We start from the raw sequence: 26,355 nt of genomic DNA, 5'->3' as shown, positions 1-26,355 counted from the left end.
AAATCAATCTTTCAATATCTGGTTTGGATGTCTTGATATTACATCATTATAAAGGGTGGCTGACATACAAATTGTGAGTCAGTGCTCTTTTCCGGCTGTCGACCTCAAGGGCCGAACTCTTTTCTATTCTGACGAACAAGTCCAAACCTTTTTAGTGTTTACTTTTTGGACCAAGCTGCTGGGGTCTCATCATTATCAACAAACTTCGATTGTTCGGTGGAATTCTCACACCGGCTGGCTCTGTTGTCGTTTGTTGTTACGGTGGCATGTAATATCGGGAGTCAAAGCAGAGATAAGAGGACTAGAAGATTGAAAATTGATTCCTCAAGGAAGTCAATAATAGGCTATTTGTCTGATGATGAAGCCTGCCTGAGTATCTTGGTTTAAGAAACGGGCAGAACGACTGTCCCCAAGTCCAAAGTTTTGAATTTTCATCCTCAAGAATAAGAAGCCTGAAACTACGGTGTGTTCTTTAATGGGGGTTCAATTTCTTGTCTTTATAGCTTCTTACTTGCTTTCTGGGTTCTTACTTGCTTCAGACTATGAAAATTGTAGATAACTGAAACGGGTTGGATTGAAGAATTTGGTTGCTTGAATGGGGAACTCGAGCACAGAACTGCAAGAAATTGAGGCTGCTGAAACTATAGACCAAGTGAAGACTCGAGACGAGGCGGAGGATGTGAAAAGAGTTGCACCTTGGACTACGCAGATTACATTCCGGGGTGTTATTGCAAGCATAGTTATAGGAATTATGTACAGTGTAATAGTGATGAAGCTTAATCTTACAACAGGTTTGGTCCCAAATTTGAACGTCTCGGCCGCTCTTATTGCCTTCGTGTTTATAAAGACATGGACTACGCTGCTTGGGAAAGCTGGAATTGTATCCACTCCCTTTACGCGTCAGGAAAATACTGTAATTCAAACGTGTGCTGTGGCTTGTTACAGCATTGCTGTTGGAGGTCCGAGTCCTGTGTGCCACCCAAATGTTTACCATGCAAATTTTTTGTTGCTGTGTTTGATATTCCAGTTGTTGTTGTCGTCCAGGTGGCTTTGGATCCTACTTGTTTGCTTTGAGCAGGAAGACATATGAACAAGCGGGCATGGACACGGAAGGAAATGCCCCTGGAAGCACCAAGGAACCTGGGATTGGTTGGATCATTGGCTTCCTCTCTGTCAGTAGTTTTGTTGGGCTTCTTGCGTTGGTTCCCCTCAGAAAGGTATATTTCTTTCTGATCCAAGTTATGTGCTTCAGAAGTTCGGATGGTTTATTAATGGCGCGTCTACAATTGTATTGTAGATCATGATAATAGACTACAAATTGACCTATCCAAGTGGAACTGCAACTGCCGTTCTCATTAATGGTTTCCACACACCAAAAGGAGACAAGACGGCCAAGTATGCAATCCCTCGCATCTTTTCCTAATCAAAATATGATCTTTAAAACAAACTTTTTCTTTCTCTTTCTCTTTCTCTTTTTCTTTGGCCAGGAAGCAGGTTGTTGGATTCATGAAATATTTTTCATTCAGTTTTCTCTGGGCACTATTCCAATGGTTTTATTCTGGGGGAGGGAATTGTGGATTCTCGCAGTTTCCTACGTTTGGATTGAAAGCTTGGAAAGATTCGTGGGTGCTCAACATCTTGTCTGTCTGTTTTCATCTTCTCCTCCATACTTGAAATTAATTGGCAAAACTGTTCTGCAGGTTTTACTTTGATTTCAGCTTGACATATATTGGAGCAGGGATGATATGCTCCCATCTTGTGAACTTGTCGTTGCTTCTGGGTGCAGTTCTTTCTTGGGGCATAATGTGGCCCTTAATGAAGGGACTTAAAGGGGAGTGGTATCCTGGATCTCTTCCAGACAGCAGTATGAAAAGCCTCAATGGTTACAAGGTAAAATAAATTAGGAAGCGTTTCTTTGACACCGTCACGGGACTTCATTTCCCTTATATGATGCAGGTATTTGTATCAATTGCTTTGATACTTGGAGATGGGCTTTATCATTTCCTTAAGATTCTGTATTTCACCGGCTCCAGCATTTATACAAAGGCAACCAACAAGAAGCTCAAAACATGTAAATTAATGCTTCCTTTAATTTGTGTCTGCTCAATCTTAGCATGAAGCTAAGTTACCTCTCACCAACCTAATTATGACAGTGTGTGCGGGGGGATAGTAGCAGATGTGGGCATTCCCAAGTTTCCTTTCATTAATTATGACTTAGTGTTTACATGGCTGCAGTCCCGGATGATTCAGTCCAATCTCTTGATGATCATCGACGAAATGAAGTGTTCTTAAGAGATGGTATTCCGTTGTGGGTGGCGATCACAGGGTACATCTTTTTCTCCATTGTCTCTGTCATCGTAATCCCAATCATGTTCCCGGAGGTCAAGTGGTATTACATACTTGTTTCCTATACTTTGGCACCGTCTCTTAGCTTTTGCAATGCATACGGTGCGGGTCTAACTGATATGAATATGGCCTATAACTATGGGAAAGTGGCTCTGTTCGTGCTTGCTGCCATGGCGGGTAAAAATGAGGGTGTAGTTGCAGGACTTGTCGGTTGTGGTTTGATCAAGTCTATTGTTTCGATCTCCTCTGATTTGATGCACGATTTCAAGACTGGTCATCTCACATTTACATCTCCAAGATCCATGCTTTTGAGCCAAGCTATTGGCACAGGCATAGGCTGCATTGTATCTCCTCTCACATTCCTTATGTTCGACAAGGCTTTCGACCTCGCCAACCCGGATGGTGAATACAAGGTCCCATATGCCATAATATACCGAAACATGGCTATCCTAGGAGTTGAAGGCTTCTCAGCTCTGCCCCAGCATTGCTTGCTGCTGTGTTATGGGTTCTTTGGCCTTGCCATGGTAGCCAACTTGTTGAGAGATCTTACCCCTGAAAAAGTTGGGAAATGGATCCCACTGCCTATGGCCATGGCCGTGCCTTTCCTCATCGGTGCTTATTTTGCAATCGATATGTGCGTTGGGAGCTTGATCGTGTTTGTGTGGCACTATCTAAATCATGAAAAGGCTGGATTTATGGTTCCGGCTGTTGCCTCTGGGTTGATATGTGGAGAAGGCTTATGGATTCTCCCTTCATCAGTTCTTGCCTTGGCTAAGGTCCATCCCCCAATCTGCATGAGCTTTTTCTCTTCCAGTAAAAGTTGAATCTAGAAAGAATTTTATGCACATCACAAGATGTTGAGAAGCTGAAAACTTCTGATAACCTAACTTTTAGAATGCAGCAATTTTCAAGTAGAATAAAATATTGCAGCTATCATGTTACTGTATTTCGTTAAAGCTTAATAAAATATCTTTGGCAAACTGAATCAATCTGCATCATCGAAACATATTCTTTACCATAATATTGGCATTCATTGCTGCAAAATGCATTCTCTAACAGTACCCACCATACATCATTGGCCTGATATCATTCTGTTCAACTGTGCTCGAATCATCACCGAATATCAAAGGCATATATGCTGTTTATTTGGTGATTATAATGTGAATCATTCTAGACTAAAATTGATTTGTTAAAAGAGCATGAATGCAAACCACTGTTCATTTCGGAAATTTTAGCAAGGCAACTGCCGGTTACAATGGCAAGACTTTGCAAGTTACCTACACAAACGAACTTTTCAGGTGAGTATTAGAACGCTTCACAGCCAAGGGGACATTTAGAAAAATGATACTGTATTGGCAACTATTATCGCTTTAAAAGCAGAATTTGGCAGATCACCTACTCCATGAACAATTAGAAGCGTAAAAAACACTGGAAAACTACACATTGGTCTGAATGACCACAATGATTTAACCAAGAATCTCTTAGATGAATTTGGATCCTTTCTGTGAGACGTGAACAATCAATTAACTGATATTCATACAGATGCTAGCGTATTGACATTGTGCCAACCAATTACAATGATGCAGACAGATGCTAGCGTTCAAAATTTCAGAAACAAAAACCAAAAGCAATGTTGCAGATGACTTAGGTTTGTCGTGTTTTCTTGCTTTTTCAGAAGATATTTCCAGTTGAATGGCTTTAAATTCAAAGGCCCACGCATTTGAAGAAGCGGCGAGAATGAAACAAGACATGTCTTATTCGCCAACTATTTAAGATAATGGTTGCCCTTTTGTTTTGTTTTGTGTTTCTTTTTTTTTTTTCTTGGGCAAAGTAATCCTCGGTTTAGACAAGTTTGGCACCAATCAAACTCTTCAAGGATAAGGCCCAATACCACTAGGCTTAAAGTGATGAGGAGGATCCGGATGGATTTCACTACTCAATTTAAATATAACCGACGATTGTTAATCAACCTTGATGCTAAATACAATCAAATCAGCAAATCTCAACCCCTACTGTGTAGAAAACTTCGAGTGCTTACCTCTAATACTGAAGGCAGAGAAGTAGACTAGAGCCAACAAGAATTCAGCCCTACGAACTGAGCTGAAAGAAGCAAGGTTTTGTTAGTTTATATTCGTAACCCAATCACAAAAGTAGAATGGATATTTCAGTCTACTAAGAGCACATTTTCTACTCCCCGCGTTATACTCATCTCGCCAACATGTATGATGCTCGGATCAGGAGTTCCTATTACGCTAAAAAAATCCCACGCACGTTCACAGGTTCTCCTCCTTCTGGACGTCTCCTTCATTGATGACCCAAATCCAAAAGACTTTTTTTTTTTTTTTTTTTTTTGTTGCAAGATATTTGGAGGCAACTAGGAAAATATTCTCTAACCCCACACCTATAAATACAAATAAACAATTAAAGACCAAGTATCACGTTTATATCAGTTTTGAGCTAGTTGTCTGTGAACAGGATGGGTCAATATCATCTACGATACTGCGTCAACAAATATCAAGAAAATTTCTTAGAATTGATAATTAGAGCTGAGAAGTCTTGAGTTTCCTCTCCTCTCTTCTGATTTAATAACTTTTTCTTCAGATAAAAAGTAAGATGATTTGAAAAAAACTATCACGTAGTATCCAAAAAAAAAAAAAAAAAAAAAAAGAAAGAACACAGATGACTCAAAGGTATCGACAAAATCACCTGAATACTGATTTTGGGTCAACTGGAACAAGATTTAGAGGTACACGAACCAAGTCAACAAAAAAATTAACTCATGGATCGAGAACAAAAGTTATTATTACTCCAGCTAAAGATACACCAAGAACCCGATACTTCCTACTTTTCAAGATTCATTGACTCGGGCATCTCGATACACTACTCCCGTTTACTGCTGTTACGGCAGCCACTGAAATAGATGAAGGCGAGGATGTAATTTTATGCCAATTATAATGATACATCACTAAAATCTGTCGCTACAACTTGAGTGAGCAAAAGAAACATCCTTCTGCACCCTCGAATAAGCAAAGAGAGAAGCACTTTCTCCGAGCAGAAGAATGGCACGTTAATTAGCAACCCAACAATTAGGCATTTACTCGTTAAACGAAGTTTCGATCTTCTCATGGAGGGTCACCACCAAATCATGAGCATCGTCCAATAGTTTCCACACATCAAGTTGCCCGGCCATGCTGTTACACTCCCTTATAATTTCGTCCATGCTGTAGTATTTCTCTATAATCAATTTCCTCTTCTGCAATACCGAGGCAGCAATTGCATAGAGCAACAGATCCTCCGTGGGTGGGGCTCGTTGCCTAATCCTGCTCCAAGCAGATTTACCTACACCAGCTCTAATAGCTGCCTGATCAGCCCACATCACCTCCCAAAGGCACAGCGTCTGTTCAAATGTTAATTCCCTTCTAAACAGTACCACAACCATCCTATAAACGAAAAAGCAATCCTCCGCTTCAAGGTCTTGTAGGTGTCTGTAAAGGTGGGAGTCCTTGAATCTGATGATTTTAGAGACGACGTTCAGTTGCTTTCGAATCCCAACCTCATCAAGCCTAAAGTTATGCCGAGCTTTCCGCATGAAGCCCACAAAGCACCAGAAAGCCTCGTGATCTTCAGTTATCACAGTGATTATAGGAGAAAGCAGATCACTCATTCCCTGGCAATACCCAATTTCAGGATCATAAAGAGCATAAGCTTCAAGAATCGTCACTAATCTAGCAGCATGAAAGATCCTGCAGGACTCTAGGTGATCATAATCTTTCAAACCAACAACCTCGGCGGAATGTCTAGCCTTATCATCTGATACTGCTGCTAGGGATGGTGCGTAGGCTATCCATTCTGCATTTGCACGTACCGCATCAAGGCGGATGATCCTCTGCCATGTTGTAAAATCTTCATTACCACGAAATTTGGATGTAACCTCTGTTACCAAGGGAGACGAATTTTTCGAAGTGAAAACAGGATCATTATCTTCTCTACCATCAGTGGAAGGAAATGTTTGACTAACTTCAGGATCCTCAGAAGAATCTGAGTCAGATGATTCAGTATTTAGAACCGAAACATCAGCATTTGTCATCTGTCTAGAACTATCATCCTCTTGCAACAAAACCTCCGAGGTTCCATCCAAGTATCTAAAGTTAGTGCCCCTTTCATCACTAGAAATAGATTCTCTGGCACTACCCACATCTTCCAAACTAGGAGAGTCATCACCATGAGATACAAGCTGAGCGTCCCCCTCCTTGTTAAAGTTCATCTCATCATCATTCAACTTTATACACCCATCCCCAAACTTCAGTAAGGATCGGCATTGTTTGCGAAGTCTTTCATATTCTTTCCTGCATTAGATATATTGACCACCATTAAAGTTTAAAATGCCAACGCAGAACACAGGTACAGGTGGGAAAAATACCCCATAAACTTATCCAAGAAAAATAGAACGAAATAATATTAGCACTAGAAAAAACATACCTCTTCTGTACTCTTACGGCATCTCTTTCTTCTTCAGAACTGCTCAAGTCATAGCTGTTGAAAACACAAGTAGTTATGTCAATACACACTTCGCACACCACATGATGCTGAACAAAATCAAGCAAAGCAGCACAGCAAGTATGACCATATAGCATGACGTGAATCTTTAAAATGAGGGCGTCACAAAGACTAGTCCTATTGAAAAATGAACAATATAGATATATATTAACAAAACAAAAAAAAAATACGGTGAATGTATTATAACAGAAGGGGAAACAATCTAAGGGCTAGGGATAGATACAACCCCTGCCCGAAAGACTACAAAAGCAATGCCTTCAAATTGTTAAGAAAAAAAGAAGAAAAAGAAGATAAAGAAAGAGGAAAAGAAAAAGAGAGAACAAAATATAAGATGAATGCAAGTAAAAAAAAAGAAGGTTGTACTGGAAAGAAGCATCAGAATGCAGCGCCCCTTTTTCGTTATATACAGGAATAGCTCTATACCCAATTACCCATCTGCGTTTGTATGACACATACCTATGTAATAGAGTCTCCCAATTTTGACAGATCATTGATTCCAAAACACCATGATCAAGCGTCCAATAAGTAAAACTTCAAACCTTTTTATTATACTTTAGAATTGCAGACATACGAGGACATACTTTTAAACTCGTTGGGACATACTGACACTCAGACATTTATCGTGGTTAGAGCAAAAATATACCCTTGCTATTATATAATACAGATGGCATGTGCGGTGGCTAAGGAAGAGAGGGAAGCTGAATAGGGTGGATCTCAAAGAGACATCTGGCTAGCACGGGTATGCAATAAGAAGAGGATGAGATTTAAAAAAATTATGAGCATGATGATGATGATGATGTAATAGCAATAATAATGAACTAGATAGTAAGAAACCTGTACCAAACAACTGTTTCTTGTCAGACACAATGGTTGAAAAGATAAAAGAGCAAATGAGAGAACACCAGCCAAATCAATACCCAAGAACCAATGGTCAAAACTTATGTTTTCAGCTCGAAAAAACATTCGAGAAGGAAAATTTTGGAAAAATCAACATACCATGCTAGATAGGTTCTAACTCATACCCATTACATGGCCACACAATCTGAGGTTCTGAACTAAAATAGCTCTTATATTTGTGTTAAGATGATGCACTTTGTAAGGAGCCAGAGGAACCCAGCATTCAAAACAGATCTCCCATGGACTAAAGAGAACTAAAATATTGTGTGCATAATACAAGAGAAGCATATGCAAGATTACAAAAGTGAGGGGGGCACTCACAATCCAAGAAGGAACGGCCAGACCTCTGCTCTAATACTTGGATCTACACCCTATTAGAAAACATCAGATCAAAACCCAACCAGTAAATATCTCAAAGTTATGAAAGAACTTATAGCTCTTGAAATAAAATGTGTGAGACAAAGTGATTTTTACTCACTTCACTGCGAACTTTTTTTAAAAACTTGATGCCACCATCTCGAAGCCTCCCATCTGGCGTGAACAAACTTCTCCATTGTTGCGGTGAAAGTGCGTGCTTTCTTTTCTTGCGTGACCATGGCGATTTAAGGCGTCCCCTAAGACATGGTTAATATAGAAAAGTCAATTCATTTCAATCATATCCAATGAAATAGCGTCTCCTCAGCATGATACACAATTACCTACCTAGTATCTATGTACCTCCTTCTAAGAACAAGGATAATGACACTCGTAACTCACCAGTTATAGTTGAAAAATAAAAGATGACTGAAATGATCAAGTATTCTTAAAGACCGAAGCAAAGTAGAGATTTGGATAGTAAGTCCAGAATGTGAGAAAGGAACCTGACCGTACAGGAAACAACATACTCCAGAAAGGAGACTTGGAACTCAGAAAGCCTAAACATCTAGATAGAACAAAAAAAAAAAAAAAATAAAGCCTATAAACAGGGTTAAAACCCGAAACGCCCAAGATCTCTGTCGAAAAGTAGGTTAAAGCTTAATTTTGAGCTGAATAAGAGAAATGGGAAGCAAAAGAGGAAGGAAAGAGAGACTCACCGATCAGATGAGGAAGAAGAAGCCGGTGAAGAGGAAGTGACAACGAATAGAACCGAACGCAAATGAACCCATGACGATGAGGCTGAGGACGGGGAAGACGAAGAAGGAGGAGAATTGGAATTGGGATCCGGAGACGACGAAGTTGGAGTTCGTTTAAGAGCTCTCATGGATGGAAAATTGAGGAGAGGGAAGAATGGAATAGGGTAGTATACTAAGCAAATAAAATGGAATTGGGGCTTATAGATGAATTCGAAATTGTGGGAATAAGAGAAGGTGTTTGGGGTTTTACCTACGGGCAGAGTAGAAGAGAACGAGGAGGACAGCGAGGCCCGCCAAGGCTGTGACCGCGACGGCTGCATTCGGTTGTGCCCCCGCCATCATCCGGGAGAAGAAGCCGCCGGCGACGCCGAAGGAGGGGGCGATGTCGGTGCCGGAGGCGATCATAGAGGGGAAGAAGACAGTGATCGGGTGCTTGGGTTGGCAATGCCTTATCTTTAGAACTAGGTTGGAGCAAGGAAAGTGAATGTAATGGAAGAAGAAAGTATGGTCGGGGGGAAAGGAAGAAGAGAGTATGGGGTTGGGTCTGATTTTGAGCACTTGGGAGAAGAGGCAGCAGTTCCTTTGTTTATGCCTCTTTGTCTCTCTCCCTCTGTGTGTGTGTGTGTGTGTGTGTGTGTGTGTGTGTGTGTGTGTGTAGATGCAGAAATGTGGAGAGAGAATAAGATGAAGAAACACTCACAACTGGATTACTCCATCAACAAGTCTCGTCCCTCCCAGATTCTCTAAAACTTTTTACTCATCCTTCACGGATCGGGATGATTACTTCAAACGACGCCGCATCATGCCCCTCCAACCACCCAACTTTTCTATTTACCCTATCTTTACGAATCTACACATACCCACTTTTATACCACCCTTTGATTTATGCTTGCAATACACCAATTCTTTTATTTTTATTTCTTGAGAAAGGGAGAGGAAAAAAGGAAAGAGGACGCGCCGGACGGAAGCGACGGGCGGCGGTCAGAGATGGGATGAAGGAGGGGGTAGAAGAGAGAGGATAGAATAAAAATAAAAAAAACCTTTTTTTAAAAATAAAAAAATTAAATAATAATGAAGTAAATTTTCTTATATTGAATTTTTAATAGAAAGAATGAGGTAAGTTGTTCTAATAAAAAAAAATGGTCTGAACTGTAATTTTAAACAGAAAGAGATAAATAATTTAGAAAAGGTTTTAACCATTCATGTTATGGATTGAAGAGCAAAAATGGTATAAAGGCGTTAAAAGCATATGCTCTATTTACCGCTCGATGAGGAGGGGGAGCAAGTAATAATGTGTTGTTAGAAGCTTTTTGAAGCATGCCAAAACTTTCATCATTGAATTATGAGGTAACATAAAAACAACACTATTAACAAACAAACTTGATTTCTTTTCAACTAAGAGTTTCCAAAATATATTGGTTTTACTTCAAGGGTAGCAAAGAACGAAGAATATCAACCCATCTGCCAAACCCAAATCCATATCCAAATCCCAATCGGGTTGACTCAAAACTTCTCGACTTGGAAGCAAATCCAAGGGGGACAAATGGGTTTGAAAGTTAGGCAGATCCCAACAAATATTTGGTGAAGGTAACAGAGGCAAACGTATTGAAATTACTTTTTTTCCCTTACTAGGAATGAACGTTCAAAAGCTGATTCAAACACATTTACCAAGCAAACTTCACTTACACGTCTCCTCTTTTTTCCACCAACAATTTTTTACGAGTAGGGTAAGAATTGGGTTGTAATACACTTTGACTTGGGTGAGGTGGTCACTCGAGACTTTGTAGTCCACAAAGTCGGGCGCGGCGCTTTTTTGTTGTTTATTTGATCATTGAAAGGACAAAGCAGAGAGGAGGGAAAGAAACTTGCTTGGAGTGCGAAGGAGAGACAGTGGAAGATAATTTGTGGGCACAGGCAGAGGGGATGTCACACACAACACATAGTGCATTCCTCAGACCACAACAGTTAACGCAAGCAAAAGTGAAACATACTTTTTCTTTCTTCATTTATTCTTTCTCGTCTTCTTTTTCATGCAAACCAAACATAGTTTGAATTTGTTACACGGAGAGGAGGGAAATGACAAGACCATACTCATGTTTGTGTTACCAGACATGACAACAGATAGAACAACGAGGTTGCCTTTTCCTAGAAACACACACACATACAAACAACGAGCACGTTCTACAGGGCCAAGAAGATGATGGCTGTCGCATAATATCTGCTCTTACTTTTCTTCCTCTTTCTCTGTCACCAAACACAATCGTTGAAAGAGAGATTTGATCAATGGGGCACTCATTACTCCCTCAAGGAAGTCTGGCAATTTAGGAATTTTTATTGTATAAACTAACTCATTGCTATTTACACCAACTTCTGTGAATACAAATTCGCAGACATATGATTTGGCTGGCTATACGACCCACACATTGCACAATTTACAAGGGGTTGCATGCTCGTGTACACAAAGGGGAAGAAACTACATTATACACATTTCTCTCCAACAGTTTCAGCTGCATCCCCTGTCAAGAACCAGGTCAGTTCACCCTCAGGAGAAACCCACTGGATAGGCATTTTACCATCCAAGTCTCCACTATTTTTAACGGAGTTGCTCGTAGACATAGCTTGGTGGCCACTAGTTGACACTATTGCCATATGTGCCGATGAGTTGATAACGGGCAAGGTGAGAGTAATGATATCGATGGGAGGCTTTGGTGATTCATGAATAAAGGTGACCCATTTCCCATTGTCCTCTTGCAGAAAAGGATGGTCTGTGAATACAGAAGCTATATGGCCATCAGGGTCCATTCCAATGAGCATGAGATCAAACTTAGGTAGCCCAGTAGCCGTAGACATGTCTATCACCCCACACTTGACCAAATGTCTGAGGCAGGTTTCATAATCATCTGTTGCACCTTCAGCAGACAGTGCCTCATTGATTGCATACACATTCCCAGGCAGAAGAGGTACCTAACGAATTTTTAATCCTACTTTAAAAAATTCAAGATGAAGTAATTAAGAAACTATGAGAACTAGTTTAAGGAGGGCTTCTTAAAATTTCGGGATAACAAGAAACCAGAACATTGTTGCATCTTGAAGAAACCAAAGGGCATGGAAGCTAAAACATGGGCTAGCTCAAGCATATTGGTTTGATTTGATGAGACATTTCACACATTGTACCTCTATGGAGAATATTTCATTTGAAGCTTTTGGTTTCCACATGGCGACTGGAGGTATGCAAAAGAAAGCTTTGAACAATCATACCTGAGAGAGAAAGTAGTCATAGGCTAGCTTATAATTGCAGCCATCCTGATCCTTTGGTATGGTTTTTTCATCAAGCCAAAAGACGTGCCATTTTGACCATTCCACGGAATCCATGTAGGGTGGCTCAACTAGTTTTCTGAAACGTGAACACAGTCAAAGATAGTTACCGCGAATGAAGGGCTTAAGATAAACTATGGACATTTTAACTTTTTTTTTTTTTTTTCTCTTTTTTCTTTTTTCTTTCCAAAGTCTGTGAAACAAAAAAGATTAAGAAAGGGGGAGGGAGGCTGGGGAGGTTCTCACCGAAGGGACTTGACCAAGGACCCACCAGACAAGACGAGGGAAAAAGATCCTCTCTTTACAGAAAACCTATGAGAGAGATCAGCAGTGTATTTAGCAAGAGAAACCATCAGAGCCTCCTCCGTATCGAAAATCTTCTGCGCCATCGCCACACCCTCAGTGGAAGCTTTCAGGGGTGCGCCAAAGTGGTGGGGATGGGAGCGAAGCAGGTTGGAGGAGAAAGCGCGAGGTTTTGGGAGAAGCGGAGGTAAAATTGGGCGAGCGGAGTAGAAACTTCGCAGGGAGAGGAAGAGGGGAAGTGAAGAGAGTGCCATAGAAGGGGAAGCCGATAAAATGAACCGAGGCGAGTGAACATTGGATCAAAAAGAAAAAAAAAAAAAAAAAAGTATATTTTAATAAATAAGGCTATGGGCTGGAAGTCTCATAAGATCGGGCCGTCTGGACCCGTTTTTCCATCCGTAGGCCTTTTGATGACTTAGATTCACACCTATTCCTTTCTACGAAGCCCTAATTCGTAAGCATATAAAACGTACTGAGGCGGGTGTCGCGCAGGTAGCATTGTAAACCAGAGAGAAACGAACGGTGCGACAAGATGCAGATCTTCGTGAAAACCCTTACTGGGAAGACGATTACGTTGGAAGTTGAGTCCAGCGATACCATCGACAATGTCAAGGCTAAGATCCAGGATAAGGAAGGTTGGATTCTTCCCAAGTTATTTTGTTTTTGAACCAATATTTCTTCCTCTTCTTCTTTTTATCATTTGGAATACACGTGTTTTGGATTTTTATAATTCACGGTGCATGTTTCAGGTATTCCCCCGGACCAGCAGAGACTTATCTTTGCTGGGAAGCAGCTTGAGGATGGGCGAACGCTCGCTGACTACAATATCCAGAAAGGTTGCCACTATCCCTAATCATATCATTGTTTCATTTTTCTTATATAGAAAATTAAATTGGGCTAATAATATTAGAGAACGTAGTGCATTGTTTATTGACGAGATAATCTCATCTTCTGCGTTTGCTTTATTGGTAAATATGTTTTTGCAACCATCTGAGTATTTCTTTGAAAAGCATGGTTTGATCGCCGATGAGGGTTTAACTTATGTGTTTTATGGTAGTACAATTAGTTTCCCTAAGTGTTTGATAAGGCCAATATTCTAAAAATTGAACATTTCAACTCATTGCTTTATTTTTGTATTATTTGCAGAGTCAACTCTGCACTTGGTGCTCAGGCTTCGTGGTGGTATTATTGAGCCGTCTCTGATGGCATTGGCTAGGAAGTACAATCAGGACAAGATGATCTGCCGCAAGTAAGCTTCAATTTGCTAAATTACTTCAATAAAAATGTGTTCTTTGGTTCTTCTATATGGTACTCTTTGTTGCTTTGTCTTGCAATTGCTTGATACATGGTGTTGAATTTGGTGGGTAATTATATGCGTTCTGTTTCAATTTCTCTAGATTTAAGGTCAATCCCCAACTCTGTTTACATCCTACTTCTCATGAATCTGAAACATTGAATGCCTTTGAGCTGACCATCTAATGTGTATATATATATATTATATGATTATTCCTTACTCGGTATCTAACTTGATCATCTACAATTAAATTAAAGGTGCTATGCCCGCCTGCACCCTCGTGCTGTCAACTGCAGGAAAAAGAAATGTGGACACAGCAACCAGGTATTTTTCTATTTCCTGCTGTGCTATTTTAATAGATCTATAAACTCGCTGCATGACTAAACGCCTTTTTTTGGTTAATCATTGATTTGCAGTTGAGGCCAAAGAAGAAGATCAAGTAGACTGTTGATTTTGAGAAAGTATACCTATGCAGTAGTTTATGTTTTGGTTTATTTTCTGGAGCAGTTGTGCTTAGAACTACTAAACTCATTAGGAGTTTGATTGTTATGATTTTTGCTTCTTTTTTTTTTTTTTTTTTAAACATCGTGTATTGGCATATGTTTGTTCTCGAATTTTGAATTCCAAATCTTGAGCTCGTCGTATTACCTATTTCCATACTTGATAACTATATCCAGCTCATTTTTGGCTTCTTCCCCGCACCTAAATAACTTTAAAGCAAAAGACTTGGACAACAAATACAATAACAATATTTTACATTAAGTACTCCAAATTTCATAAAATTCATTTTGGTAAAGCTATGGGTGATGGGTGGAATCTTATTTCTGATTGGTCGAACGATGTCAATCACATTCACTTCTTTGTTATGGATAAAGGAATAGCCTTGATGTTTCATTTGTGCCCTCCGTCCACTATCTTTACATCATGCATAAAAAAATAGACATGAATTACCCCAATTGGGTGTCACCTTCAAAAGCTTGCGTACCGAGCTGTCTGCATTATTTCTTGGATGCTACTAATGAACATGCGAGTGATGAACTTCCTATAGTGTTCTTATATCTGTTTATTTCGTAATTCAACTACGACTAAGGAATAATACTTGCCTAATGCATGACTGTTGGAACTAGGATTTTGATTTTATTTACGTAGTAAACGATTACAAATCAACTAGGTGATGACAGTTTCTCGGATTAGTTCATGGTAATCAACTCTAATTGGTAATCTTCCACCTGGTAGTAATAAGACCAATATTTAGGAGCCAATCTTTAGTATACTTTGGAATCCCCTCAAATTTAGCCATTGCAAGTTGCGTTGGGACTTTGTTAAGTAGTTCCTAAGTGGATGTAGTAGTAATAAGAACGAACATTTGGGAGCTAATCTTTAGTTGAGTTTGGATTCCTCTCATCCCCAGAAACTTAGCTCCTGCAAACTGCTACACGGCTGACATTCAAATATGATACCACCCCCATCCGAATCAAAGCCGCACCAATTTTCTGATGATTCAAACGAACTATTCGGGTTCAAAAGTTGACATGCTTGCTCCACCGCATGGCTTATGTCGTTGCTTATGCCTTCCGACGAATGGGTCATTTCAAGTCCTCGATCACCTTCTCCATTCTCTGTACCCCTCTTGTCTGTGTTATAATTATTGTTCAAGTACGTGACTCCACTCTGTCCTAGTTCATCATGGAAGCTTTGTGGCTTTTCTTTTGTCTCGTAAATGGTTTTTGCAATCTCATTGGAATAATGGCCCTCACGAGGTCCTTCTTGAACAAGCTCGCTTAGCTTCTGCAACTGTTTCAAATGGCAGCATATTGTTTACGCATCAACTGATGAAAATGCTCAGCAATAGAAGGACTTTAGCAAAAGGAAGAAAAACTTTGGTACCTGTGAGAGCAAGGAGTTCTTCTCTTCCTGTAATGTTTTAAACTGAGATGCTAGATTGTCATAATTAGCTCTGAGGCTCCTGAAATTGTTCTCCATCTCCTTGGACTTCCATCTTGCCCTTCTATTCTGAAACCATATAGCAATTTGGCGAGGTTGCAGTCCCAACTCTGTTGCAAGCTGCACCTTCTTCCTGGAATCGAGCTTTGAATCCGATGAGTAAAATATGGACTCCAGTGACCTGATTTGTTCATCACTAAACCTTCTTTTGTTCATGTTGTTGGTTTTCTTCTTCCTCCTCCTCCTAGGAGTTGAACATGTCTGTGAAGAGGCTACTGCTGCGGTCTCCAAATTTGGTACTATGAAATACTCCTCTCTCTCCATAACTTTTGTCCATTCATTCTCCTGAATACCACACTGGAAAATAGAACAGAATATATAGGCGGGTAAGGTAAGTAAGAAAAGTGTGAAACGAGTTTCTGCATGGAAGACCAATGGACTTCGCTAACGTGTGGCTTTTTCCAGTCCATCCCTAGTGCTTATCTGCATCCATTTTCCCTTTTCAGCTTCAAAACTAAGGATACCACAACCCTGGACAGTATTTTTTTTTTCTTCTTCTTCTTGAAACGCTTTTGCTATAAATGCTTGGTAAGTGTCAAAAAGCACTACACTGCATGCTTATCCCCTAGCTAACTTGGAATGCATTCAACACCTTTTCTTTTACATAGCCACACATATCTGCTCTTTTACAAAAATATCATAGTCATGGTTTCAATCAGAGCCTCTAATTTTAGTTTTGAAGGATAATATCTGGTTGTGGGCAACAAAAGTTTGAGATAAAGTGCGTTAAGAAGATGGTCAATCAAAAGAACTTTGTGAAGAGAAGATAAGTTTAGGGGAGGGTAGGGCTTGCCAGAAAGAGCTGGTATTGGCTGTGGGTGTGGGTGTGGCCCTCAGATCGTGTTTACAAAGGGAGCGGTTGGTTGGCAGGAAAAAGCGATTGGCTTTGGCTTTCGGGTGGTGTTTTGTTGGGGTGGAGATGGATGGCAGGACACGAAGCGGTGGAATTGAATGCCTTTCCTGTTTATTCATACATAGAAGAGCAATGGTTGCACGCCACGGCCCTTGAGTTCATGATGCTGACAATCTCCTTTGAAAAGTTGAAGCTAGGAAGTGTGTGAGTGGGAAGCTGGGGTTTGTGAAAAACTCCCGAAAAAGAAAAAGGAAAAAGAAAAAGGAAAAAGAAAGGTACTGAAGTTTGGTGGGGAGTTTGTAGTGATTGGTTTAGAAGGGTTTTGATATTGCCTAAAATTGAGAAGGAAAGATTTGGTGTGGTGTTATTTTGAAAAAGGGAATGAATGCAAAGAGGAGAAGAAAGGGGGAGGAAATGAGGTGCTGAGAGGGAGATGGTGGGGGGAAGGGTGTGTGTGTGGACTATGAAGCACCTTCTAATAATAAATGATAATGTGTTTGTTCCATTTCCATCCTTTTATCTAAAATGGGATTTTATGATAACAACCTGTTTTCCCGCGGGTTCACAATAGGGAGTGGGGGAGACAGGAGAAAGAGAAGACAAAGCAATTAATTACTGAATTTGAATTTTGAGTTTTTGACTTTGAAATTTGCATTTGCATTTGCATTTGCATTTGCATTTTGCATTTTGCATTTTGCATTTCCAGTTGCCGGATGCCCTCCTCCCCCCTCATTCACCCCACCTTTATTCCATGCATTTTCTCAGCCTTTCGGTGCTGCTACGTCCGCCGTCTCCCCCTCCTCCCCTGCGGCCACCCATACCATTGCCCATTCCAGTCCTTCTCTTTTAATTAGCCATCCTTGTTTTTGTACGTTGTTCGTTGCCGTTTGCTGCCCGCGCGCCCCTGCGTGCGTGCGCGCGTGCGTGCGAGGGGAGAAGTCCCTTCCCCACCTCACCCCAGGGGCGACGGACAAAAATCGATGTTCTTCATTGCTCCTCTCTCTTTCTTGGATCCTGCGACCTTCGATCTCACCACCATCTCCTTCATCGTCATTATCCTCCTCCTCTCTCTCCTCTCCCTCTCCTTCATCTTCCACCTCCATCTCAAGTCCCGCACCTCCCACCATCTCCAGCGTTTCAATTCTCTCTGGACCGTCCGTTTCCTCCTCGTCGCCTTCATTGCATCATGGGCCCTCAACGAGCTCCTCCGCCTCTCCTTCTTCCGCCGCCGCTATCTCTACCCTTTCCTCCCCTCCCTCACCTCCCTCCACCAATCCACCCTCTGCCAACTCCATGCCCTCTTCTCCCTCGGCCTTTTCCAGCCCTGTTTTCTCATTACCCTTCTCTACCTCATCAATGCGTCCGCCAAGAACAGGACCCCTCACGACTATGGAGCTATTGCCTTCCTTCTCCTCGTCTCCATGCCCATTTTCTTCCTCCACCTTTTCATCGTCTTTTACACCCCCTTCAAGGACGAACTGCCCCCCGCCTTCAATCAGAGCTATCTCGTTATACAGGACGGTTTTGACAATGCCACCGTCTTGTGCGCCTACCCACTCTTGAGTTCCATTGCCTTCTCTGGCTTCGGGATCGGCTACATGCTCTGTTTCTTGTTCTCTTGCTGGAAAGTCGCCTCCATGGTCATCAACAAGTCGCTCAGGATTCGAGTTTACGCCCTCGCTTTCACCATCATCATTTCCTTGCCCTCGCAGGTTATATTTCTCGGCCTCTCGGGCCTCTGGAGGCCAGACGAGCCGGCTTACTCGGTGGCTGCGTTGGTTGTGTTTTTATGTACGTTTCTATGCGCCGCCGCGGGGGAGGTCATTCTGGTCATTGTACCAATCGCCGATTCCTTGGCCGCCGGCGGGGTCTCTCGGTGGACCGGAGAGCCCTTGAAGATGTTGGGAGACGGTTGATAATTTTGACAAAGAGTAGTAAGGATGACAAGATCTGGTGGCAACATGGGTAGGAGGGCAAATATGGTCTGCCCAGCCTCGGCCCACGGCGGCGGTGCGGCGGTTCAATTCACGGGAGAAACTGGGGAGAAGAATATGATATGTAAAGCTCAGACTAACTTGTTTTCTTCTCGATTGTTTGAAGTCTTTAAATAGAAAGAAAAAAGAAAAAAAAGAAAAAAAAAAAAGAAGAAGAAGGTAATATCTGATAGTACGGTTTTGTAATTTTCTGGAAATTGTTGAGTGAACTACATCCATTGTTTTTAATTGCGTTACAGATTCTTCTACTTATTTATTTGCATGGAAAAGGGTGAGATGAAACAGAATCCTTCAACTTCCTCAAATAAATAAAATCAAATAAATAAAACACAATTAAAATTCATTTTTATTGGGAATCAAACAACAGTAACCTCCTTCCCTGCATATCTCAATCAGAAACGGACGTAACAATAACGCTACTTTTCTTTTTTTCTTTTCTGTGTCATTTACGTCAGTCTACCACACTCTTTTAAGTTTTTTTTTTTTTTTTTTTTTTTTTTTTTTTTTTCTTTTCATCATATGACCTAATTTGACCCTGCTGAAGATCATAGGTCACCTTGCCCAATAAATCCAAAAATGGGAAATAATCACACCTTGTAGCACACAAGGTTGAGTCGAGGTGAAGTACCAACTACCTAAAGAGGGTCACAACCTAGTGAGCATACTATAATAGAGTCCAAATCCATTCTTATCTCACCAAACTCAATAATACAGAGAATGTTAGAAGCTTGCCAAATCGCTCTCCGACAACACAGAATAATAACTTAACCTTTGCCTCACAACCCTCCTCTCTTCTCTTTTTGTCCTTCTTTTCTTCTCCCTGTGTTGGGTTCTCTTTATTCCTTCTTCTTTATCCTTTATTCCTACCTACTCTTCGTTCTCGTGTCTCCCTCAAAATACTTCCGTCCAACTCAAATTCCCACTCTCTGTAATCATCATCGTCCAAACAGACAGTTTCTCCCAACCTTAACTAAATCAATTGTTTTGGTTGAGAATAAAACAGAACCATAAACTAAGAGACAAGGGGTGGATTTTAGGCTTAACTGGTAATGGCTGAAGAAGAAAGCAACCAAATGGCCTCTGCAAATTAAGAAAGGGTGTGAATGAAGGGTTCCGTAGAGCCTTAGAGAGCTGCTACAAATAATGCCTCGCCGGCCCACCTTGACCAAACTCTTCATTGTCTTAACTTTGACGCAAATACCAACTCTGTACGATCCTTTGACCAAGCATTCATCAAAGAAAAAAAAAAAACAAAAAAAACAAAAAAAACAAAAAAAACAAAAAAAAAATCTCAAGATTTTACAACACTTCGGCTTCAAACATTCCAAACGATTCAGCTGTTGCAAGGGAAAACACTGATGGAAACTTTCAACACGGTGGACTGGCTATCAAGTTCATTTGCGTGGGTTATTTACCTATATCTATTTGGAACACGGAGACATGGTTGTACAAAACACCTTATCAAAGTCGTTCTATATATTATCCATGCGGCAGCAGGCAGCAGCAGAATAATGAACAAAACAAACAGAGAACGGAACATCCAGAGTGCAGATGATGAAAGACTCACGCAACAGAAGAGACTAAAGAGCGGAGAGTTGATTAAGAGTTTCCAGTTAGAAACATTGAAAGCAAGTGCTAAGTGTTCCCAGGGATCAACCCTACAGAATCCATCCATCCATCCATCATAACATCATCAGAGATAATCGATTAAGAGCCTCAAAATGCCATCCACTCTATAAAAAACCTAAACAAATATCTCATTCACCAATAGCACCTTCTAGTTCAAGGTACCAAAAGGTACCAACTCCACTGCAGAGGATCCATGCATCACTAAAGGCAACAATCCCTTCTGAACATATCTCTATAACCATAATATATATATATATGCAATATATATAAATATATCTATTGAGCACCAGACCGACATGGAACAGATGCAGGGAGCATTCAGTTCAGCTGGGCACGAGGAGAGCGAGGACGAACTGGGGTCTTTGATGGGCTCACCCTGAAAACAAACCCATGAGAATCAGAATGGTTATATTCTTCAGAACAAAAACACATGCATTTTTCAAAATACCCAACAAGAATGAGCTAATATAACCTTATTGGCAGGGAACCCAACACCACTCCACTGCAATTAAGAGCAGCAATTGCACTCTCAGCCTGCAAATTAGTATCAAATCCACACTTTCATGCAAAGCTATGGGTAGGTTACAGCCAACATAACATTCATGTGACTGCATAAACACCACTGTTTTCTAGAAATACTTTTAGGGCATAGCTAATCCGGTGTTGATCACAAACGTGAAATACTAAAATCATTCAAATGAAAAGGATCACATATCAAATGATTTCAAAAGACCAAACATGCATTGCAACAATATTTGACAGTGCGAGACAGCAGTGATAGATAAAATAAGGGAAGCAGGTACTCTAAATGCATTCTGTACACCACCAGACAAAAGATGTATTGGCGAATGGTATACACAAGAACCACAATAGACTGGTTGGTAAGGCAAACCACATCCATTATTAAGTCTACATGCATTATATACCACTGTATTGCCACAAAACCGAAGATGAATTGGTGAATGGTAGGAACAAGAAACACAACAGAAATATTTGACCAAACCCACCACACACACACCCAAAAAAAAAAAAGAAAAAAAAAAGAAAAGAGGAAAGTTATAAACATGGTAGGATGAAAGGTTATAAAAAAACAAAAAAGCAAAAATATCAACAGAAGAGAACAAGATTACCATTGTAAACTCAACAAATGCTATACGAGTGGAATGATGATAATCTCCAAGTAGCCTAAGGCGCTGAACCTACATAGGGTTAACAGATGACGTAGATTAATTCACAACCAGAGAACATAAAGCACTGTAAGCAGAATCACATCAAAGTCTTAAAAAATACAACATCTGTTATACGAGAAAGTGCAGACCTCTCCACATAGTGATTCAAAGAACAGCTTGACCTCTGCTTGAGTAACCTACATACCATGAAAACAACAAATATAGCAATAAAAAATATTGAAGTTCTTTCAACTTCTACTCTTCCAAAAACACAGTTCTCAATTACATTCAGAGATTTTTCACTTCCGAACATACCTTCTTGTCAATATTTGTACAATAGATAGTTCTTGAGCACATCTCACGTTCGTCGTCCGACTAGAAACAATAGAACACAAGAAAGCCAATTTCAAGAAAATAAGTGGAATAAATTGTAAAGAGTTGATAGCATAGCTAACAAGTTAAAATGTAGTAAAATTTAGATGAATGACATTGATGGCTGATAATTACCCGGGGTAAAAATTCAGGATTGACAGGTGCTATTGCAGTTTTTGAGGGCAGCACTCTGACTGGATAAAAACCAAGCACTGTCCCTGAAAGATTCAAGGAAGCCCTTGCACCCTCTGGTAACATGAAGCAAATCAGATATGATAGCACAAGTAGGAAATGTATCTATGAATAAACTGAACTTGGGATTATACCTTCATCAGTGAACTCAATGAAGGCAAAATGAAGAATGGAGTTGGGATCACCACAGATACGACAGTCAACAACCTAATGAAGAAGACAAACATTAAGCTAGCAGTAAAATGCCAAAAATCATATCAAATGGAAAAAGGAGAATAACGAGTCACCTCTCCACAGTTAGCAAAGACGGTAGCAAGTAGCTCTTCAGTCACCTACAATGCATTTCCACCATCCAAAAATGAATAGGTAAAAAGGACATGGCAAGGCACATAAGCAGTAGAGTTTGGGGGATGGAGGGCTCTTACCTGCTGATCAATGTCTGATACATACACTGTCCTTCGGGTCATCTCATCTCGCTTCACTGCATTCATCTTATTATTCGTCTTCCGTCTTCCTTGACTAAAACCATTCTTCTTCTACCAAAAAGAACAGAGAAACAAAAGAAAATACAAAATCAATATGAGATTCATTCAACATAAACAAAGGAAATAGAATAGAATTCTGTACAATCCCTAGTACTAAAACGTGCAATCAAATAATACAACTCTCGTAGCAACATCATAGCACTTAGAAATGAACATCTTTAGAAATGAACATCTCGTAGCAGGCATGTTTAGTCTGAGTGGTTTTGTTCTCCAGAAATCAAAGTGCGGATTATTTAAGGCTTAACAATAGTCTAAATAAGCTTCCCAGATCTTTAAACAGAACAAAAAAACCCCACATACCCTTCGATTATTATTCCCTTCGTTGTTGAGAGAATTAGCTTGCAATAGAAAGTCGTTCGTATACCCAAGGGCAGCACCGCCGAAGTAACCAGAAAAATTTTTGGCTAGCGAAGGAGGAACAAATTCCTCAGCCATGGGATTCAATTTGGATAGTAAGTCCTCCAGATCCCTCATATCCCTCTTAAAGTTTTCCCCTCCATCGGCTCCGTTTATCACTCCATTAGGCCTCTGATTCATCCCATAACCAGCAGCAGACTTCACCATTAGCGACTGGGCATTAGTTTCAAACCCGTTCTGCATCTGACCCATTTGGGCCTTGAAATTGGGCGAAGGAAGTGCAAAAGAAGTTGCGGCAGCCGCTCTCTCCTGGAGGTGTGCCGCCTTCTTCTGTGTATTCTGATCGATTCCGTTGGGATGAAAGTCGGGTTCTGCATTAATCGAAACCGTAGAATCGTTCTTAGGCTTCTGATTTTGAACATCCTTGGGATCATTAGAATCGGAGGAAACCATGGTGTTTTCAAAACTTTGACTTGGAGAGCCGATTTTGGGTCCAACATTCTCAGCAACCGCCATGATGGGAAAGAGGTTTGTGCAACAAGATCGTTCTTTCACAATCTTATTCTGGAAAAATAGAAACAAAAACAAAAACAAAACAAAAAAAAGAAGAAGGGTATGATCGAGATATCCGTCGGGGTAGAAAAAAGCAAGAGAAATCGGGAAAAGAATATTAATAATAAGAATAGGAATAAAAAGAGCGGTCAAAGAAGAGGTAGGGTGTTACCTGATGGGGGGAGAGGGCTTATCTAATACATTTCCATTGGAAAACGGCGAAACCCAGGAGGAGATCGTGGAGTAAAGAAGCAAGAGAAGAGAGGCGAAATTGAAGAGGATCGAAACGAAAACGAAAAACCCTGTGTGCGAATTAACAAAAAGGTGGAGAGCGAGAGAAAGAGAGAGAAGCGAAGTGTGAGTTTTCCTGTTTGGTAATTAGTGTAGAAATAGAGAAAGAAAGAAAGAGGGAAGGAGGAGTGTGTACGTTGATTGCTCAGATCGTCGGATTGCGGTGGACTATCTCTTGGGTCCTCCTTTCACAGCATCCCACAAATGACCGATGAGATGAAATTTTTGGTACGCCCCCTTCCCCTTCCTCTCAACATATTTCAGGGACACCAGACTTTTCTTAATTCCCAAAATGCCCATGGGCCTCCCATTACCATGCATCAATCAACAATCACCATGCATCATGCATTCCTCTCTTTATTTCTCTTTTTCTTCATAATTATATCTTACTACATTTCATTTTTTTTCCTATTATAAATGGAAATTGCATTCACCACCCACCACCACTTTTTCTTTTTACATTTTTCACTTTTTTTCCCATGATTTCTAAAAAATATATACTAACGCTTTCTTTTTTAATTACGTCCCTTTAACAAATTTGATAAAAAGAATTCATATCACGTTTAAATCACATACATTCTTGAAATATATAATTATATTATCTTTATTAATAAGTTTTTCTTTTAAATATGTGATTTAAGATAAAATATGTTAAAAAAAACTCCTATTAGTGTATGAGAATAGTTTTTGATATACAAGTTATTCAAGATAACTAAGGTGACATCAAATTGTTAGAGTGATGCAAGGGAAGGTCGGACGTCAAATATCTAATCCAAGTTCTAAATCCTAAACTTAGCAGTGCTATAGATGATTTTTTTAGTTGTATTTATTTTTTCTTATTTACGGAAACATTTGAATTTTTGACCAAAATCTAAATTTCATAACGTATTTTAGCTCAGATTTGATCACATTCCTAAAAATAGATAAAAAAAAACAATGAATGAATTTTGGCCAATCAATAGGCATTCGAATATGAGGAAAACAAATTTATGACCGTACTACACAAATTAAATAATATCACTTTTCTACCATAAATCCATTCCCCAATGTAAGGCAGTCTAATAAAAATGTATATTTGATATGCAATTGAACACAAATTCTAAATTTCACTATAAACTAAATAAGGGTAATTATAGTCCCAAACAAATAAAAGTCTTAAACATTCTCTACAAATAAAAAAAATAAAGATAAGTGTTTCTTTTGGATAAAATTGTTGTCTTGTTAAGTTTCAATCAAGATTGAATGTTTCCAGTCGAATTTGATATTTAGATTCCATAAACTTCTATTAGATTATAAATATGGAGGAAAAAAGAAGTTTAATATTACTTTTTCTAAAATGAGATTTTATTTAAAAGGAAAAATATTTTGTTTCACCGTTCTGACTATGCATTTTCTCTTGATAAACATGAATTTAGAAACATGAATTTAGAAAGTGTTATTTGTTTGACCCAAAATTGATATTTAGTGGTTCTAACAACAAAAAAAATGAAATTAATATTTTTAGGGAATTAATTTGAAGAGAGAATGGGGGTAGCAAATGAATAAATCATTTAATAATCTTATGAAAGCTGAAAAGATTTGAAGAGAAGGGTGTGGCAGTAGGCGGGATCCCATCCATCCAAGCCAACAAGGTTGTGGTCGGGGGTTGACGGGATTGGACACAAATTTATATTGAAATTTTATATGTTTTTCTAAAATAAATGGGAAACCATAAAATTGAAAGCTGTGGTAGAGGAAAGATAGTGTATGAGAAATAAAATTGAGTATGTGGGGTTTAATAAAACTTGGGGACAACACAATGATGAGTTAGGAGTGCACATGTTTGTTATTGGGATTTGTTTATTACCAAACTGCCAAACATTATCATTTCCTCTTCACATATTCTACTCATTTCCAATGTTTTAACACAAATTATTCAATTTTATAATACATTACTAAACTAAATATATATATATATATATATATATATATAAAAAATACATTAAAGTAGGAAGATAAGTTTAAAAAAATGAATGAAAATTGCATATAATCTGTAAAAGTATTGTGTATTTGGGAGTGGAGATATAGTAACTGGGTGTATTGTTCAAAACAAATTTAGTGTGGAAGTCTAAATCTGTTGTTAATGAATATTAGTAGGTAATTTAAGCAAAGGTGGGGATGATTAATTTAATTAACAAAAGAAGGGGTAAGGAGTTTTTGGAGAGGAAGAAGTTCCAATGGGAATGCAAAGGTAAAAGCGCAAAAGGGTTGGGGTGAGTGAGTGTCAGGCAATAGGCATAGGCTTCAGTCGAGTCCAGTGGAGTCCAGTCCAGTGTTGCTGAAAATGGTTAAGCAGAAAAAGAAAGAGGGGTTGGTTCTCATCTGCAGTTGCCGGTGGTAGACTCACATTCTGTGGACCACTCCCATTATATCACAATTTCCAGTCCTGGAAAAAGATTCCACCTTCCCCCACTTCATTATTATTTCTCTTCATATTTAATATCAACGATCCCAACCAAGCAAGGACAATGGGAGGTTTGAATCCAGACCACAAACCACAAACCACAAACCTCCTGCTTCTCTTTTATATTCTC

The 26,355-nt window shown here is 39.7% G+C and overlaps 6 protein-coding genes across 10 annotated transcripts; 2 read left to right on the top strand and 4 right to left on the bottom strand.

The window, feature by feature from the left end:
- The first annotated feature begins 322 nt into the window (after nucleotides 1-322).
- On the top strand, nucleotides 323-3,326 carry LOC111810846 (metal-nicotianamine transporter YSL3). Of its 2 annotated transcripts, XM_023697646.2 has the most exons (8): nucleotides 323-463; nucleotides 556-959; nucleotides 1,045-1,217; nucleotides 1,298-1,395; nucleotides 1,488-1,622; nucleotides 1,701-1,890; nucleotides 1,957-2,071; nucleotides 2,236-3,326. In XM_023697646.2, the coding sequence occupies exons 2-8, from the start codon at nucleotides 596-598 to the stop codon at nucleotides 3,168-3,170; spliced, it is 2,010 nt and encodes a 669-aa protein (XP_023553414.2). In that variant the 5' UTR covers nucleotides 323-463; nucleotides 556-595; the 3' UTR covers nucleotides 3,171-3,326. The 2 variants fall into 2 exon arrangements, with proteins under 2 accessions (XP_023553414.2, XP_023553416.2); XM_023697648.2 differs by lacking the exon at nucleotides 323-463 and having other exon boundaries at nucleotides 536-959.
- Nucleotides 3,327-5,039: 1,713 nt separating this feature from the next.
- On the bottom strand, nucleotides 5,040-9,572 carry LOC111810847 (rab GTPase-activating protein 22). Of its 3 annotated transcripts, XM_023697651.2 has the most exons (6): nucleotides 9,163-9,572; nucleotides 8,874-9,035; nucleotides 8,279-8,414; nucleotides 8,122-8,171; nucleotides 6,826-6,879; nucleotides 5,040-6,692 (listed from the first exon to the last, which is right to left on the bottom strand). In XM_023697651.2, exons 1-6 carry the CDS (start codon nucleotides 9,315-9,317, stop codon nucleotides 5,441-5,443), a joined length of 1,809 nt encoding a protein of 602 aa, XP_023553419.2. In that variant the 5' UTR covers nucleotides 9,318-9,572; the 3' UTR covers nucleotides 5,040-5,440. The 3 variants fall into 3 exon arrangements, with proteins under 3 accessions (XP_023553419.2, XP_023553417.2, XP_023553418.2); XM_023697649.2 differs by having other exon boundaries at nucleotides 8,874-9,572; XM_023697650.2 differs by lacking the exon at nucleotides 8,874-9,035 and having other exon boundaries at nucleotides 9,163-9,571.
- Nucleotides 6,825-12,925, bottom strand: LOC111810196 (putative 6-phosphogluconolactonase 4, chloroplastic). The gene is made up of 6 exons (XM_023696806.2): nucleotides 12,474-12,925; nucleotides 12,171-12,306; nucleotides 9,613-11,876; nucleotides 8,279-8,414; nucleotides 8,122-8,171; nucleotides 6,825-6,879 (listed from the first exon to the last, which is right to left on the bottom strand). The coding sequence occupies exons 1-3, from the start codon at nucleotides 12,782-12,784 to the stop codon at nucleotides 11,391-11,393; spliced, it is 933 nt and encodes a 310-aa protein (XP_023552574.2). The 5' UTR covers nucleotides 12,785-12,925; the 3' UTR covers nucleotides 6,825-6,879; nucleotides 8,122-8,171; nucleotides 8,279-8,414; nucleotides 9,613-11,390.
- An 80-nt stretch (nucleotides 12,926-13,005) lies between these two features.
- On the top strand, nucleotides 13,006-14,475 carry LOC111810197 (ubiquitin-ribosomal protein eL40 fusion protein). Its single transcript, XM_023696808.2, has 5 exons — nucleotides 13,006-13,165; nucleotides 13,280-13,366; nucleotides 13,677-13,779; nucleotides 14,082-14,148; nucleotides 14,241-14,475. Exons 1-5 carry the CDS (start codon nucleotides 13,063-13,065, stop codon nucleotides 14,265-14,267), a joined length of 387 nt encoding a protein of 128 aa, XP_023552576.1. The 5' UTR covers nucleotides 13,006-13,062; the 3' UTR covers nucleotides 14,268-14,475.
- On the bottom strand, nucleotides 14,377-16,743 carry LOC111810624 (uncharacterized). The gene is made up of 2 exons (XM_023697354.2): nucleotides 15,712-16,743; nucleotides 14,377-15,618 (listed from the first exon to the last, which is right to left on the bottom strand). Exons 1-2 carry the CDS (start codon nucleotides 16,090-16,092, stop codon nucleotides 15,226-15,228), a joined length of 774 nt encoding a protein of 257 aa, XP_023553122.1. The 5' UTR covers nucleotides 16,093-16,743; the 3' UTR covers nucleotides 14,377-15,225.
- A 3,509-nt stretch (nucleotides 16,744-20,252) lies between these two features.
- Nucleotides 20,253-24,076, bottom strand: CID13 (CTC-interacting domain 13). Of its 2 annotated transcripts, XM_023696754.2 has the most exons (12): nucleotides 23,919-24,076; nucleotides 23,664-23,793; nucleotides 22,883-23,503; nucleotides 22,463-22,573; nucleotides 22,325-22,369; nucleotides 22,172-22,244; nucleotides 21,981-22,093; nucleotides 21,789-21,848; nucleotides 21,623-21,670; nucleotides 21,435-21,503; nucleotides 20,777-20,838; nucleotides 20,253-20,680 (listed from the first exon to the last, which is right to left on the bottom strand). In XM_023696754.2, the coding sequence occupies exons 3-12, from the start codon at nucleotides 23,453-23,455 to the stop codon at nucleotides 20,623-20,625; spliced, it is 1,212 nt and encodes a 403-aa protein (XP_023552522.1). In that variant the 5' UTR covers nucleotides 23,456-23,503; nucleotides 23,664-23,793; nucleotides 23,919-24,076; the 3' UTR covers nucleotides 20,253-20,622. The 2 variants fall into 2 exon arrangements, with proteins under 2 accessions (XP_023552522.1, XP_023552523.1); XM_023696755.2 differs by having other exon boundaries at nucleotides 23,664-24,022.
- Nucleotides 24,077-26,355: the final 2,279 nt, after the last annotated feature.

This window comes from Cucurbita pepo, chromosome 14 (genome assembly GCF_057944985.1).
Source record: "Cucurbita pepo subsp. pepo isolate OVF chromosome 14, ASM5794498v1, whole genome shotgun sequence".
NCBI classification, from domain to species: domain Eukaryota; kingdom Viridiplantae; phylum Streptophyta; class Magnoliopsida; order Cucurbitales; family Cucurbitaceae; genus Cucurbita; species Cucurbita pepo.
Note: the sequence above shows the minus strand (reverse complement) of the source record. Positions and strands in the feature narration are given on the sequence as shown.

What these genes read in the sequence shown, in the direction of transcription:
- LOC111810197 (XM_023696808.2), top strand. Translation starts at nt 13,063, where the DNA reads ATGCAGATCTTCGTGAAAACCCTTACTGGGAAGACGATTACGTTGGAA. An exon ending in TAAGATCCAGGATAAGGAAG is followed by an intron (nt 13,166 to 13,279) that starts GTTGGATTCTTC and finishes TGCATGTTTCAG; the next exon opens with GTATTCCCCCGGACCAGCAG. An exon ending in TGACTACAATATCCAGAAAG is followed by an intron (nt 13,367 to 13,676) that starts GTTGCCACTATC and finishes TATTATTTGCAG; the next exon opens with AGTCAACTCTGCACTTGGTG.
- LOC111810846 (XM_023697646.2), top strand. Translation starts at nt 596, where the DNA reads ATGGGGAACTCGAGCACAGAACTGCAAGAAATTGAGGCTGCTGAAACT. An exon ending in TTGAAAGCTTGGAAAGATTC is followed by an intron (nt 1,623 to 1,700) that starts GTGGGTGCTCAA and finishes ACTGTTCTGCAG; the next exon opens with GTTTTACTTTGATTTCAGCT. An exon ending in CAACAAGAAGCTCAAAACAT is followed by an intron (nt 2,072 to 2,235) that starts GTAAATTAATGC and finishes ACATGGCTGCAG; the next exon opens with TCCCGGATGATTCAGTCCAA.
- CID13 (XM_023696754.2), bottom strand. Translation starts at nt 23,455, where the DNA reads ATGGCGGTTGCTGAGAATGTTGGACCCAAAATCGGCTCTCCAAGTCAA. An exon ending in TATCAGACATTGATCAGCAG is followed by an intron (nt 22,370 to 22,462) that starts GTAAGAGCCCTC and finishes AATGCATTGTAG; the next exon opens with GTGACTGAAGAGCTACTTGC. An exon ending in CATTTGTTGAGTTTACAATG is followed by an intron (nt 20,839 to 21,434) that starts GTAATCTTGTTC and finishes ACTAATTTGCAG; the next exon opens with GCTGAGAGTGCAATTGCTGC.
- LOC111810847 (XM_023697649.2), bottom strand. Translation starts at nt 9,232, where the DNA reads ATGCAGCCGTCGCGGTCACAGCCTTGGCGGGCCTCGCTGTCCTCCTCG. An exon ending in TCTTCTTCCTCATCTGATCG is followed by an intron (nt 8,415 to 8,873) that starts GTGAGTCTCTCT and finishes ACCATGTCTTAG; the next exon opens with GGGACGCCTTAAATCGCCAT. An exon ending in GCCGTAAGAGTACAGAAGAG is followed by an intron (nt 6,693 to 6,825) that starts GTATGTTTTTTC and finishes TATCTAATGCAG; the next exon opens with GAAAGAATATGAAAGACTTC.
- LOC111810196 (XM_023696806.2), bottom strand. Translation starts at nt 12,784, where the DNA reads ATGGCACTCTCTTCACTTCCCCTCTTCCTCTCCCTGCGAAGTTTCTAC. An exon ending in TCCTTGGTCAAGTCCCTTCG is followed by an intron (nt 12,307 to 12,473) that starts GTGAGAACCTCC and finishes TTCACGTTTCAG; the next exon opens with AAAACTAGTTGAGCCACCCT. An exon ending in ATGACTACTTTCTCTCTCAG is followed by an intron (nt 11,877 to 12,170) that starts GTATGATTGTTC and finishes AAAATTCGTTAG; the next exon opens with GTACCTCTTCTGCCTGGGAA.
- LOC111810624 (XM_023697354.2), bottom strand. Translation starts at nt 16,092, where the DNA reads ATGGAGAGAGAGGAGTATTTCATAGTACCAAATTTGGAGACCGCAGCA. An exon ending in AGAACTCCTTGCTCTCACAG is followed by an intron (nt 15,619 to 15,711) that starts GTACCAAAGTTT and finishes CATTTGAAACAG; the next exon opens with TTGCAGAAGCTAAGCGAGCT.